General features: G+C 55.0%; 1 protein-coding gene across 2 annotated transcripts in view; it reads left to right on the forward strand.

Annotated features, from left to right (window-relative positions):
- The window catches only part of WDR62 (WD repeat domain 62), a 41,611-nt gene extending 29,808 nt beyond the window's left edge, over nt 1-11,803 (forward strand). The window contains exons 17-32 of one of the 2 annotated variants that reach the window (XM_032841861.1): nt 169-280; nt 373-436; nt 1,093-1,233; nt 2,270-2,403; nt 4,568-4,620; nt 6,417-6,635; nt 7,629-7,756; nt 8,043-8,146; nt 8,499-8,609; nt 8,906-9,040; nt 9,316-9,427; nt 9,541-9,682; nt 9,764-9,824; nt 9,999-10,652; nt 11,199-11,362; nt 11,458-11,803. In XM_032841861.1, the coding sequence (XP_032697752.1) occupies nt 169-280; nt 373-436; nt 1,093-1,233; nt 2,270-2,403; nt 4,568-4,620; nt 6,417-6,635; nt 7,629-7,756; nt 8,043-8,146; nt 8,499-8,609; nt 8,906-9,040; nt 9,316-9,427; nt 9,541-9,682; nt 9,764-9,824; nt 9,999-10,652; nt 11,199-11,362; nt 11,458-11,718 (2,595 nt within the window). In that variant the 3' untranslated portion in view covers nt 11,719-11,803. The remainder of the gene's footprint in view (nt 1-168; nt 281-372; nt 437-1,092; nt 1,234-2,269; nt 2,404-4,567; nt 4,621-6,416; nt 6,636-7,628; nt 7,757-8,042; nt 8,147-8,498; nt 8,610-8,905; nt 9,041-9,315; nt 9,428-9,540; nt 9,683-9,763; nt 9,825-9,998; nt 10,653-11,198; nt 11,363-11,457) is intronic. The other variant, XM_032841862.1, reaches the window with a different exon arrangement.
- Nucleotides 11,804-12,250: the final 447 nt, after the last annotated feature.

The raw sequence follows: 12,250 nt of genomic DNA on the forward strand, positions 1-12,250 counted from the left end.
CAGTCTGCACATGTACAGTGCTTGACCCAGGGCCTGGTTGGTCGTTTTTTCACCTGTGAAATGGAGCAGGAGTTCCATCCTCACCAGGGAGGCTGTGAGGTTTGACCCGGCCTCGCCATAGGGAAGAAGCAGCCAGCCCCGCTGTCACAGGGGTCCTCTTCTTCCCAGGTCCACGTGGACCCCTCAGGCACCTTCCTGGCCACCAGCTGCTCCGACAAAAGCATCTCGGTGATTGACTTTTACTCGGGCGAGTGCGTTGCCAAGATGTTTGGTCACTCAGGTGGGTGTGCCTCCCTACGTGGGACACCTCACACGCCCCCACACAGCCTTCTGACTCAGAAGGGCAGCACAGCTTCTCTGCTCTGCTTTCAGAAATCGTTACCGGCATGAAGTTCACCTACGACTGTCGTCATTTGATCACAGTATCCGGAGACAGGTGGGAAAGCTCTGGAGGCTGCACCTGGCTGGCCTCCCCTGGGAGTGGGCAAGACCATTACTGTGGGGCGTGCAGGGGCTCAGACAGCGGGAACACCACGCTCCCGGACTGCCCTGCCCATGCAGAGAGCTCTGCCGAGGGCTCCACCTTACAGCTCTCTCCTTTGATGGTGTGGACCTTGGTGTCACACCCAACCCGGAGATCACACATCTGCCACTTATGTGGCATCTTGAGCAGGTTATTTCCTATCTCTGAGCCTCAGTTTGCTTGTCTGTAAAAGATGATCCCAGCGTCCTGGACAGTTACGCAGTGAGAATCAAATGAGGTGGCATATAAAGTCCTAAGCATGTGGTTGGTGCCCAAAGAAGTCTCTCTTGTCACTCCCTTTGGTTCAGTACAGTCCTTCCCCAGCCCCTTCCTTGAGCTTTGAGGACGTCAGAACAGGTCCTGGTTGGCTGGGAGGCTTTGAACCCCGCCCAGGGTGTAGACCCCACGTGGCCTGGAACCCCTGCCCCCACTCCAAACAGAAGCCGGGTGTTTTCTGGAAGGGACCAGGGAACGGGGTCTTGGCTGTGGTAACCCAGGGGGCTCCAGGGTCTGACAGCTTCTGTGTCTCCTGTTGCTCTCCCTTCCGCATCTCTCTCTGGCCTCTGCAGCTGCGTGTTCATCTGGCACCTAGGCCCAGAGATTACGAACTGCATGAAGCAGCACTTGCTAGAGATCGACCACCGGGAGCAGCAGCAGCAGCAGCAGCAGCAGCAGCAAATGAAGGACAGGAAGTGGAGCAGCCAGCCCAGGTCCTGGCAGTGACCTAGCCCTCTGCCATTTGTCTGCCAGAGAAGTGTCTTCCTGCCCTGAGCCTCCTGAGGAGTGACACCAAAGGCAGCCATGGCCAGGACGGCCCTAGGCCCTGCTTGTGTGCATCCGTGGCCTCGATGAGGAAACAGATTTTGAGTACAAGTTTTTGAAAGTATATGGGAGAAGGGTTTTGAAGTGGAAAAGCAAAATGGAGAGCCTGTGAGCACTGTGATGGGAGAAGGAGCTCCAAGGAACTGTGGGGACCGGGGGAGGCCCCCGACCCAGTGTGCAGTGAGAAGGGAAGGCTCTGGCAGAGGGTCCTTACTCTTCATCATTTTTATGCTACAAGACCAGTTTTATTTTGAGTGGAGTCGTATTCTAATTTTTGGTTAGGGGTTTTAGTTCGGAGGTCTCACTCGAGTGGCAGATTTCGGGTCTTATCCTCTCTCTTGCCTCTAAGAGCTGTCCTTGCCTTTCTCTGCCTTGAGGCTTTGCCGTTGCCTCCCCGCAGGGACCAGACCTAAGCATGAACCTCCCGTCCTGCATAGTATTGGAGGTCTTGCCAATCTAGGTACCAAGGGCATGGGGAGCTCCTCTCGGCTTCTGGTTTTGAGGCTTCCACATTGCCCCAGGTGCCCTCCAGTGCCCACCTGTGTCAGGCGTGTTTTAGGATCCTGTACTCCAAAAGAGATAAAACCTTATTGCTACCCCCCTCATACACACTTCCCAGAATGAAGTACACAGCTTAGTACGAAAGCCCCTACTGTCTGCTTTGCTTTCTGTCCTCTGGCTATTGCCTTTAGAGAGTTTGTCTTAGTCTTTAAGTGCAGTCTTTGTAATATCTAATTTATTATGGTGATATTTCCAGCAGAGCAGCTGTGGCAGGGAGATCTCCCAGCACCATCCTGACCAGAAGTCAGTAATCTATGCGTATGGAAGCTAGCACAGAGCCCAGCCCTAGACACCTCCCTGACCCTCCAAACCACCACAACATTTACCTATTTCTCTCCTTGCCGTTCTCATTCCTGGCCTCAGGCAGGAGACCTATACATCTGCGCCCAGTGAGATTTGCTCCTTAAGCCCTGGAGAGCAGACGGAGGAGGAGCTGGAAGAAGACTGTGAACCGGAGGAGTTGCTGAAGACACCATCCAAAGAGAGCTTGGACCCAGGTTGGGAAAAGGGTCCATCCTCAGGGGCCCTATTTGAACTCCTGGTATAGGGATCGTTGCTGGGTTTCGCCCACCACTTGGAAATGAAGCCCCATAACCGTATCAGTCAGGACTCCCTCAGTGTGATAGCAGTCAGACTCTCACTGGCTTCAGCTGGAAAGAGAATTTATTGGATCATACACCTGAAAATCGCCTTATTGGCTTCAGCCAATAACTGGACCCCTGTCGTCAGGTGATGTTAAAGGAATTTATTTTTCTCCACCTTTTGGCACTGCTTTTCCCCATGTTGGCTTTGCTCTCAGGCAGACTCTCCCTTTCCTGGTGGCAGTCCCCCCAGCAGCTCTAGGTGATAAAACTCTAGGGAAGAGAGCATCTTTTTCCCTGTAGCTCAAGCAAAAGCCTGGGGTCGTGACTCACGTTTCCAGTGTGAGTCATGGTGGCCATTTCTGAGCCTGTAGCTGTGATTGGCCAGGCCTGAGTCATGTGGTCATCCCTGAAGGGCCACTGGAGCCACGTGACCAAAGAGGGTGGGCAGGGGTACAGGGGATGTCCCCCGGGAAAAACAAGGTGCTATTAACCAGAAGACAACACATTCTGTTTGTTCAGGCAGAAAGGAGAACAGTAGCTCAAAGACTTTGTAGCAGGCCAGGCTTTCTCTAAATTTCTGCCCTTCTGCATGTTGCCTTGGCTTAGGCCCTCATGGCTGCAAGATGGCTATTGGTTGCATAGGACAGTCCCTCTTCCAACCTCCTTTGGAGAGGACACTTGCCCAGAAGCTCCCCGCAGGCTTCTCTCAGGTTCCATCGGCCATGGTTGCTCCAGCTAAGAGAGGCTGGGGGCTTTCAGTATGGGGCAAGGTCCTCTGCCAACAGGGGCTGACTAGACCGTAGGCAACAGTAATGTAAGAATTCAGCCTTGGAAAAAAGTCAGAGTAAGCAAATTTTCTTTGTTGCCACCCTCACACCAATCCCATGTTCTCTCCAGGGTGGCTGCTTCTGTCAGTTTCTTATGAGTCCTTCTAGGCCTTTTCCGGAACGTTAATATGCATATGGACACAGCCATTAGAACATGTCATATTTATGTACATAAACTGTATTCTACTATAGACATCATTCAGTAGCTTTTTCCTCTCAGAAGTATCTTTTCAGGGTGCCTGGGTCGCTCCGTCAGTCTGACTCTTGGTTTCGGCTTACGTCCTGATCTCAGGGTCGTGAGATCAAGCCCTGCGTCAGGCTCTGTGCTTAGTGTGGAGTCTGCCTGTGATTCCTTCCCTCTTCCTTCCCCTCCCCTTCTGCTCCTCATGCTTGTGCACACGCTTTCTCTCTCTCTCTCTCAAATGAATAAGTAAATCTTTTTTGAAAAAGAGAAGAAATATCAACCTCTGTCAAATGAATAAACTCTTTAGAAAAGAAAACAGGAAAAAAAAAGAAAACAGGAAGAAATATTCACCTATTGATGGATACAAAAGAGAGGACTCCCTCTTTTTTTTTTTTAAGGATTTTATTTATTTAGAGAGAGGATGAGTGCGAGTGGTGGGGGCGCAGAGGGAGAGGGAGAGAGTCTCAAGCAGACACCACACTGAGCGGGGAATCCGGTGCAGGACTGGATCTCAGCACCCTGAGATCATGACCGGAGTCTGAGCCAAAATTGAGTCAGATGCTCAACCAACTAAGCCACCTAGGTGCCCCACATGCCTCCCTCTTTTAAGCAGCATAGTAGGATATTTTAAGGTATTTGTCTCTGGAAGGACATTTAGGGTTTTCTAACTGTGCACCTTTGTGATAAGGCCGTGCTGACCACTCCTAGGCCTCTCCAGGCCCATGTGAAAGTTTCTCCAGGACGGAGGTGAGGGCTGGCGTTTAGTACACTTTTTATTTCAGAAGAGATCCCCAGGGTCCCCACATCATGTTACTGCCCCACCTAGCACTCAACTTAAGCCCTCCGCTCTCCCACGGTTTTGCCAACACTTGATAATATAAAGCATTTTAATTTTGGTCCATTGTATAAATTTGCATTTTCCTGACAATTAGTAAGGTTGAACATCTTTTGGTCTTTCTGTCTGTTCCTTGTATTGTCTCTTTGGAGAATTGCCGATTGATGTACGTTGCCCGTTTGTCTGTTGGGTTGTTTATTCTCTCTTCATGGATTCCGTGTGTCTCTCCAGATCCTCGGTGTCTGCTGACCAACGGCAAACTGCCCCTCTGGGCAAAGCGGCTGGTGAGTCTGCCCGGAGGCTGGGGCACCTATAGCTGGCAAAGTAGCGGTGCTCTCCTTCATGCTCTTCTTTCTTCTGGAAGCCTGTTTCCCTCCCTGCATCTCTCCTTCCCCTGGAGAACCCCATCATCCTTCCAGTCTCCGCTTAGACGGTCCTTCATCCGTGTAACACACGGAGCGAACACCTCCCCTGGGCCGGCCTTGTCCTGAGCATTCCTTGTGGCCGGGGCCGAGGCAGACCTTCACAGGCTCATTTTCTAGTGTGGGACATGGACAGGATCCAGATCAGTGAGTTGCATAGTATTTTGGAAGCTGATAAGTGCTGTGGAGGAAAAAAATTGAGAAGGAAAATAACAAGTATTGGGGAAAGGGGACAACAATTTTAGGATAAACAGAAAAAGCCTCACTGGGAAGGTGATATTTGAACAGTGTTGGAGCAAGGGAGAAGTGCAGTTCCTGGGAAAGAATGTTCCTGGAAAAGAGCAGTATGCAAGACAGAGACCGTGAGGCAAGATTGTGCCTTTTAGCATGTTCAAAGAGGTACAGGGAGGCCCAGCTGCCTGGGTTGAGGGTGAATGAGGGACAGGGTTGGGGAGAGAGGGGACGGGGGCCACCATGTGGCCTGTGGTGCGTTCCCTAAACACTCCTCGTTGTCCACCCCACTTATTTTTGCCCATGGCACCGAGCGAGATGGAGGTAAGGGAGGGCTCTGAGCTGAGGAAGGTCATGGTGTGGCATCAAGTGTGAACATGAGGGGCAAGCGGGGGGGCCTGGGAGGAGACTGTTGGGATCATGCAGGCAAGAGAGTTGGGAGACTGGATAGATTTTGAAGATGAAACCAAATGACTGGGTGTGAGAGAAAGAAGATGATGTTAGGATCGAATGATTGATTGTTACTTAGCGGAGGGGCAGGCTAGGAGCCAGTGGGTTAGAAGCTGGTGCAGAATTCTACACCCAAGGTTGGATGGTTTATTTCAGTAGCAGTGTCAGTCCTCAGATCAGACCCTGTCAGCTCCTCAGGGAAATCCTCCCTGCCATCCCCTCCCCTGCAGACCAGATCTCTCAAGACCCCAAGCTTCCCCTTACCCGTGAATGCTACAGGTGGGATTCCCTTCAAGAAACATGCACAGCACCTTACTCTGTAGGCTCTCTTCCAAGTAGTTTATATGTATTATCTCATTTAATCCCCAGTAAGATGTAGGAACTTTTCATATCCCTATTTCACACATAGAGAAGCTGAGGCACAGAGAAGTTAAGTAACTCGTCTGGAGTCACACAGCTAGGAATTCAAAGACATGGGCTGCTCCAGAGCCGAGATCTTAAGCACACACCCTCCACTGTCTCTCAAGCCATAGTCTTACGTGGAGGCAACACTGGGCAGGACCAGGGTTGGAGAAGTGGCCATATCTTGGATGTGTTTGGATGGCAGAGGTGAGGGAATTTGCCGAAGAAATGCAATGTGGAGTCTGAGGGATAGTATAAGAATGAAGGACAACCTCAAGGTGCTGGGGCCTGAGCAACAGGTGAGAATAAGGCTTTAGGAGGAGCCGATCTGTGGGGATCAGGAGTTACTTTCAATATGTTCACTTTGAAATATCACTAAGGATCCGTATAGTGTAGAGTAGTTGCACATGCATGTCTGGAATTTAACAGATTCAGGCTGGAGATGTTTCTCTGGAGGCTGTTGCTGAGTAGTGATTAAAGCCAAGAGACGGGATGGAGTCCATGCAGAGTCCCTGGCTCCTGTCAGAGTTGGTGAGCTCTTGGCTAGCTGCCTGACCATCCCGTGTCACCCTCAGCTAGGCGATGATGACGTGGCAGATGGCTCAGCCTTCCATGCCAAGCGCAGCTACCAGCCACATGGCCGCTGGGCGGAGCGGGCTGACCAGGAGCCCCTCAAGACGATCCTGGATGCCCGGGACCTGGATTGCTACTTCACCCCCATGAAGCCTGAGAGCCTGGAGGACTCGATTCTGGATACAGTGGAGCCCCAGAGCCTGGCGGCCAAACTGAGTGAGGTACGGGCCGCCCCAGCCCAGCCCACAGTCCCCATGCTGTGACTGCCCACCCAGGACTTGGGGCCTTGGCAGTCTCATTTTGGAAATCAAGCTGAGTGTCTCGCTCTAGGGGTGCGAGATAATTACATGACATGGTGGAGGGAAGGAGGGTAAGGCCCTGCCCCTGGTGCAAGTGAGACTTCCCAGGAGGCTGGGAGCTGGGTCCCTTGGTGGCTGGCTGGGGGGACAGGGAGGGACATTTGAGCAAGTAGAGCCGGGGTCCTAACCCTTCTCTGCTGTGTGAGACTTGCCAGAAGACTTGCTTCCCTAGGCTTCTGCTTTCAGAAAAGAAATGGTCATTAAAAAAAAGGTGGGGGAGATTTCTAAAAAATGGGCATAAAAAGAAAGCCCTCAGAGGGCTTTGACAGGAATCCAGCACCAAGAATAGGGCCTGGGCCCTCAGAAGTGCTGAGGCAACTTCAGCTCTGGTTCTGTTATTGTCCAGAAATAAAAAATAAAATTATTTTTTATTCTATTGTATAAACTATCCTTTTTACTGTGCAATACACACATACACTTGTGTGTACCAATCGTAGGTATACAGCTTGACAATTCCCTCTGTGTACATCTATGTATCCCCCACCCAGGCCAAAATATCGAATATTTTCTATCTCCTGGAAAACCCCCTTGTGCCCCTCCTAATCAGTACTCACACCTGAGGTAACCAGCCTTCTGGCCTCTCGCCAAGGATTCGTTTGTCTATTCTTGAACGTCATATGAATTAACTCTTAGAGGGTCGGAGCCTTACCCGTAAGGGGCCGGTTGATGGTCATGACGGAGGAGAGCAGAATGAGTTCGGAATGAGCACGTCACTTGGCCGAGGCCCTGGCTCACAGTGAGGGCCCAGCCTGTCTTTCCTGTTACCACCGTGGGTGTCGGCGGCACAGCTGGCAGCTTGCAGGGGGCCCTGGCTGCCAGGCTGCCTCCGATGGCTGTGCCCCCCTCACCCCACAGTCAGAGAGTCCCCAGGAGGTTGGCTGTGGGCATCCCTCCTTCCTGCCCCTACAGAGGGAGTCCTCCGAGGACAGCGAGCTCATCATTTACTCCCTGGAGGCGGAGGTGACGGTCACAGGTGCAGACAGGTGGGTGTCCTCTGCACCAGGGGAAGCCTTAAGGTGTTGGAAGAATTGCCATGGGCCTGCAGAAGTGGGGTGGAGCAGTAAGGCCGGGTGGCACGGGAGCCTGGCCCTGCAGCCTCAGTTTCCCTGGTTCTAGGTGGAGGTGCAGGGAGCTCTTGCAGGAGGGAGTCAAGGCGAGGCAGTGCTCAGCAAGACCAGGACACACATGTCTAGGGCCTCGGGGTGCAGGCCAGCTGCTTACTACCTAGCATGTTCTCATTCCTTCTCCCCACCCTCCCTGGCACTGCAGTGAATACAGCACAAAGGACATCGAGGGGGAGCCCAGAGACCAGCAAGGTGACTCCTACCTCAGAGTCTCCTCCATCGGCCCGAAGGATCAGAGCCCACCTGAGGGTGAGTGGCAGCAAGCAGAGACCCCGCAGTAGTCTGTTTGTCCAGCCAAAGCCCCTTTCTGGGTATTAATAGTGACTGACTCAGTCTCCCTAAAGCTCAGAGTCTATCACGGAGGCAGACGTGGTCCCTGCTGTGACCTGAGGGTTCTCGAGCCCAGCTGCTCTACTGGCAGGAGCCCAGCTCTGCCACTTCCTCGAAGTGTAAACTTGCTGGTCCATAAAAATGGAGAGTGGGTATCATTACCCCCATTCTCCAGATTGGAAAACTGAAGCCCTGGGACCCTGAGCCACCTACCTGACTCCCCCAGTGAGGGTCTGGCTTTTGGCTCCTGACTCCCACTCTGCCCCTCCAGACTCGGGAGAATCCGAGGCCGACTTGGAGTGCTGCTTCACCACCATCCAGTCCCCCTCTCCACGGCCAGCCCCGGACCCTCGGTTTGACATGATGATGCCCCCCATGGCAGGTGAGCAGGGCCCAGATGTGGGAAGATGGTGCATGGGACTCACTAGGGGATGGTGGTGCTAGATAATCACTTTCCCCACATCAGCCCCGCACTTAGTGCCCACTAAGCCTCCGTTTCCTTGCCCAGAAGGTGGAGCCATTAGCTTCTCCTCGGTCTAGTGGTAACAGGGTGTGTGATGGGCGAGTCCAGTTTTCTCCATTGTTAAGTGTCTGGCGTCTTTGTCTGGGCGTCTGCTGTGACTCACGGTGTTGACGATTCTCTCCTCGCCCTCTTTGCCTCCCTTTGCCTCTCCCCAGGATGCCCAGGTACCGCAGAAGAGTTATCCCAGCCCGAGGTGCCAGGCATACCCAACGGCTCCCTGCCCCAGACCCCTGAGCAGGAGAAGTTCCTGCGCCACCACTTCGAGACGCTCACCGACGCTCACCCCGAGGGTAGGGCCCTGCCAGGGCAGGCCATCCAGTGCTGGGCACGGTGTGGGTGTCTCGGGTAGGGCTTCCTTGCAGGGCTGGCAAGGGTGGTAGGAAGGCTTTACATTTTCTTGTAAGGACTAAGCCACGCAGGCTCCTCTCCCTGCTGTGTTTGCTCCCCGGCGCATGCGTGGTCTGTTGACGGTGTTTCTGGGGATCCACCTCCTGGTCTGCAGGCCTTCCTGGGCCCAGGGCTGTGTGGCTGGAGGGATTCTGAGGGCTCCCTGGTCATCTTCTAGAGCTCTTTCATGGATCCCTGAGAGACTTGGAGGCCTCGGAGACCGAGGACTTCTTCAATCCCCGGCTGAGCATCTCGGCCCAGTTCCTTTCACGCCTCCAGAAGACATCCAGGTAAGAGCCGGTGAACCCTCACTCCACCCCATCTCTCTCTACCCCCCAGGGTGGGGCTTCATCTCCTCAGGGACCCTCAGGACAGCAATGACTGCCTGGTTTCCTTCCCACAGGTTCACCCACAGCTTCCCTCCCCAGCTGCCCCTGCACCTGGTAAAGTCTCCAGAGGTCAAGTTCATGGAGCTGGGGGGCAGCCAGTCCAGAGCAGAGCCTCTGAGAGCAGGCACTGGCTACACCTCCCCAGGCAGGACCAACGTGAGTACTGGGACCGCCTCCCTCAGGACTTGGGGCTGGGAGCCCGGAGGCTTTGTCCTTGCCTCATGGCTGTGCACGCAGGTCCTCACTGGGAAAAAGGCTGAGGAGCCCCTTGAGACCCTGGAGGCCTGGTGCCCACTGAGTGAGTGCCCCCCCCACCCCCCGCAGGCAGACAAATGGCCCTGGATGCCCATCAGAACCATGGGGCAGCGGGGATGGGCAGGGTCCCCTCAGACCCCGAAGCCACCTGGGGAGGGCCCCCATCTATCGGCTCTGTGGCTGGGCTGTGAGAGTGAGCTGGCCACTTCCTTTACAGGCCCCTGCCTCCCAGGCCGGGCGCCCTGTGCCCCCTCCTCCTCAGCGCTGCCCACTGACAAGAAGCCTTCGATGCCCACAGCGCTTCCCACTCCAGGCCTGGCTCAGGGTGTCCACGGCCCCTCCACCCACCCCTACATGGAGGCCACAGCCAGCTCCCGTGCCAAGATGTCACGCAGCATCTCCCTCGAAGACAGTGAGGGCCCTCTCCTGGCTGAGCTGGCCAGGCCCCTCCACAGGCCCTCCTCCATGGGGGACCTGGCGTCCTTGGGTCAGGAGCTCCAGGCCATCCCCACCATGGCAGCACCCAATTCTAACAGCGAGAGCCGAGAACCTGCCTTGTCGTCCTGGGGCAACCACGAGGCCCGGGCCAGCCTGAGGCTGACCCTGTCAAGCATCTGTGACAAGCTTTTGCTGCCCTCTCCCCCACTGGAATCTGCGGCCACCCAGCCCAGTGTCACCGTCACAACAGCCACCTTCCCAGTCCCCAGCCCTGTGGACGCAAGCTCCCTGAAGCTCCACAATTCCACCTTCCTCCCAAGGCTCCTGGTCCCTGGGCCCCTCAACACCCCTGCCCACCCCAATAGCACCCCACTTCCAGAGGCCAGGCCTGGGGTCCCTAGCAGTGTCAACTCCTTCCTGGAGCCCACCTCTCGTAAGTACCACTCTTGGGGCAAGGGACTGTCCCCCAGGCTCTTCCCATGTACAGCTGGCTTAGCTCCAAAGGTGGCCCCTTGACCCGGTCGCAGGGGTTGCTCCATTCATTTATTTGTTCATTGGTTCATTTAGATATTTAGTGAGCACTTCATATGTGTTGGGCTTTGTTCTAGACCCTGGGCACATGGGGCATGGTTGTCAACAAGACTATGAAGAGTGGACACCTTCAGTGGGGAGATGGCCAGACTAAATGGAAAGCAAAGTGTTAAGAGTATCCCAAAGGCGTATGTGCTAAGGACAGAAATAAGAGAAAGGGTTTAGGGAGTGAGAAGGTGGGGGGCAGTGGTTACAGTTTTAAGCAGGATAATGAGAAAAGGCTTCAAGGAGTAGGGGGCATTTGAGCAGAGAGGGAAGGAAGTGAGCCTTAGGGGACTGAGGGAAGCCTTCCAGGCAGAGGGACAGCCGTTGGGATCAGCCCGGCCACCCTAGCCTCTCTTAGATCAGCTAAAAAGTGGAGGTGTCTTTCTCATTCCCTCCCCTCTAGCCCCAGATGCCCTCAGTCTGGTCCAGGGCAGCCCTGGACACTGGGAGGAGCCTGGGGTGCCGGCCAGGGTCCTGCCCCCAGCTCCCCTTGAACTGAGCAGCGTGAGCACCGTCGTGCACAGACTGCAGGCTGCCTTCCAAGAAGCCCTGGACCTTTATCACCTGGTGAGTGCAGCCCTGGGGCCAGAGGAGAGGGCTGGGCGGCTCCCCAGGGCTTCTGGGGCTGGGTGGCCCCTGACAAGTTTGGTACTCCCTTGCAGATGGTCTCCAGTGACCCTGGGAGCACTGACCAGCAGCGGCAGGCACGGGCCGAGCTGGCCTCTACCTTTCTTTGGATCCGTAACCAGTTAGAGGCCAGTGACTGGCTGGTTGGGACTGATGTGGCCCAGGCCCAGCGCAGTCCGGGTGCCCCCTCCCCAACGACGCTGTGCCCCCTGGCCAGCCCAGATTTGCACGCCCTGCTGGAACACTACTCAGAGCTGCTGGTGCAGGCTGTGCGGAGGAAGGCACGGGGAGACTGAGGGCCGGCAGCCCCCTCTCCACGACAGCCCTGCTGCTTCGGAAGAACTAGGTGTCTTAAGCAAATAAACCGACAGCTTAGAGGAATGGTTCCTGGTGCCTCTCGGGGTGCCTGCACAGAGCCCCCTCACGTGGATGCTGGGGAAGGAGGGTGGAGAGCGGTCTTGTGTCGGGCCAGCCTGGGGAACGTGGGTCGATGAACTTTGGAAGGGATGACATTTGTATGCAGCAGGTGTTGGCCACCTAATGTACCCTCATCTGCTCTTCCTCTTCCTGTCTCACCTGGGGGACATCAGCCCCAGCGCCTGTCTTGTTCAGGACTCCATCAGTGGGACCAACATTCCCAAGAAATTTGGGAACTGCAATAATGACGATCCCAACACCTGGATCCCATGTCGTCCATCCCCACGGAGCTGCTCTGGAGTCAGCTGGGGTCCTTGCCCAGGGGGGCCCAGCTATTTTCCCAAGGAGGGGCCAGCCCTTCCTCCCTGCCCCCTTACTGGTGCCCAAGAACCCACTAGAGCCACTGCCATC

Source organism: Lontra canadensis, unplaced genomic scaffold (genome assembly GCF_010015895.1).
Source record: "Lontra canadensis isolate GAN:19392208 unplaced genomic scaffold, GSC_riverotter_1.0 scaffold125, whole genome shotgun sequence".
Classification (NCBI taxonomy): domain Eukaryota; kingdom Metazoa; phylum Chordata; class Mammalia; order Carnivora; family Mustelidae; genus Lontra; species Lontra canadensis.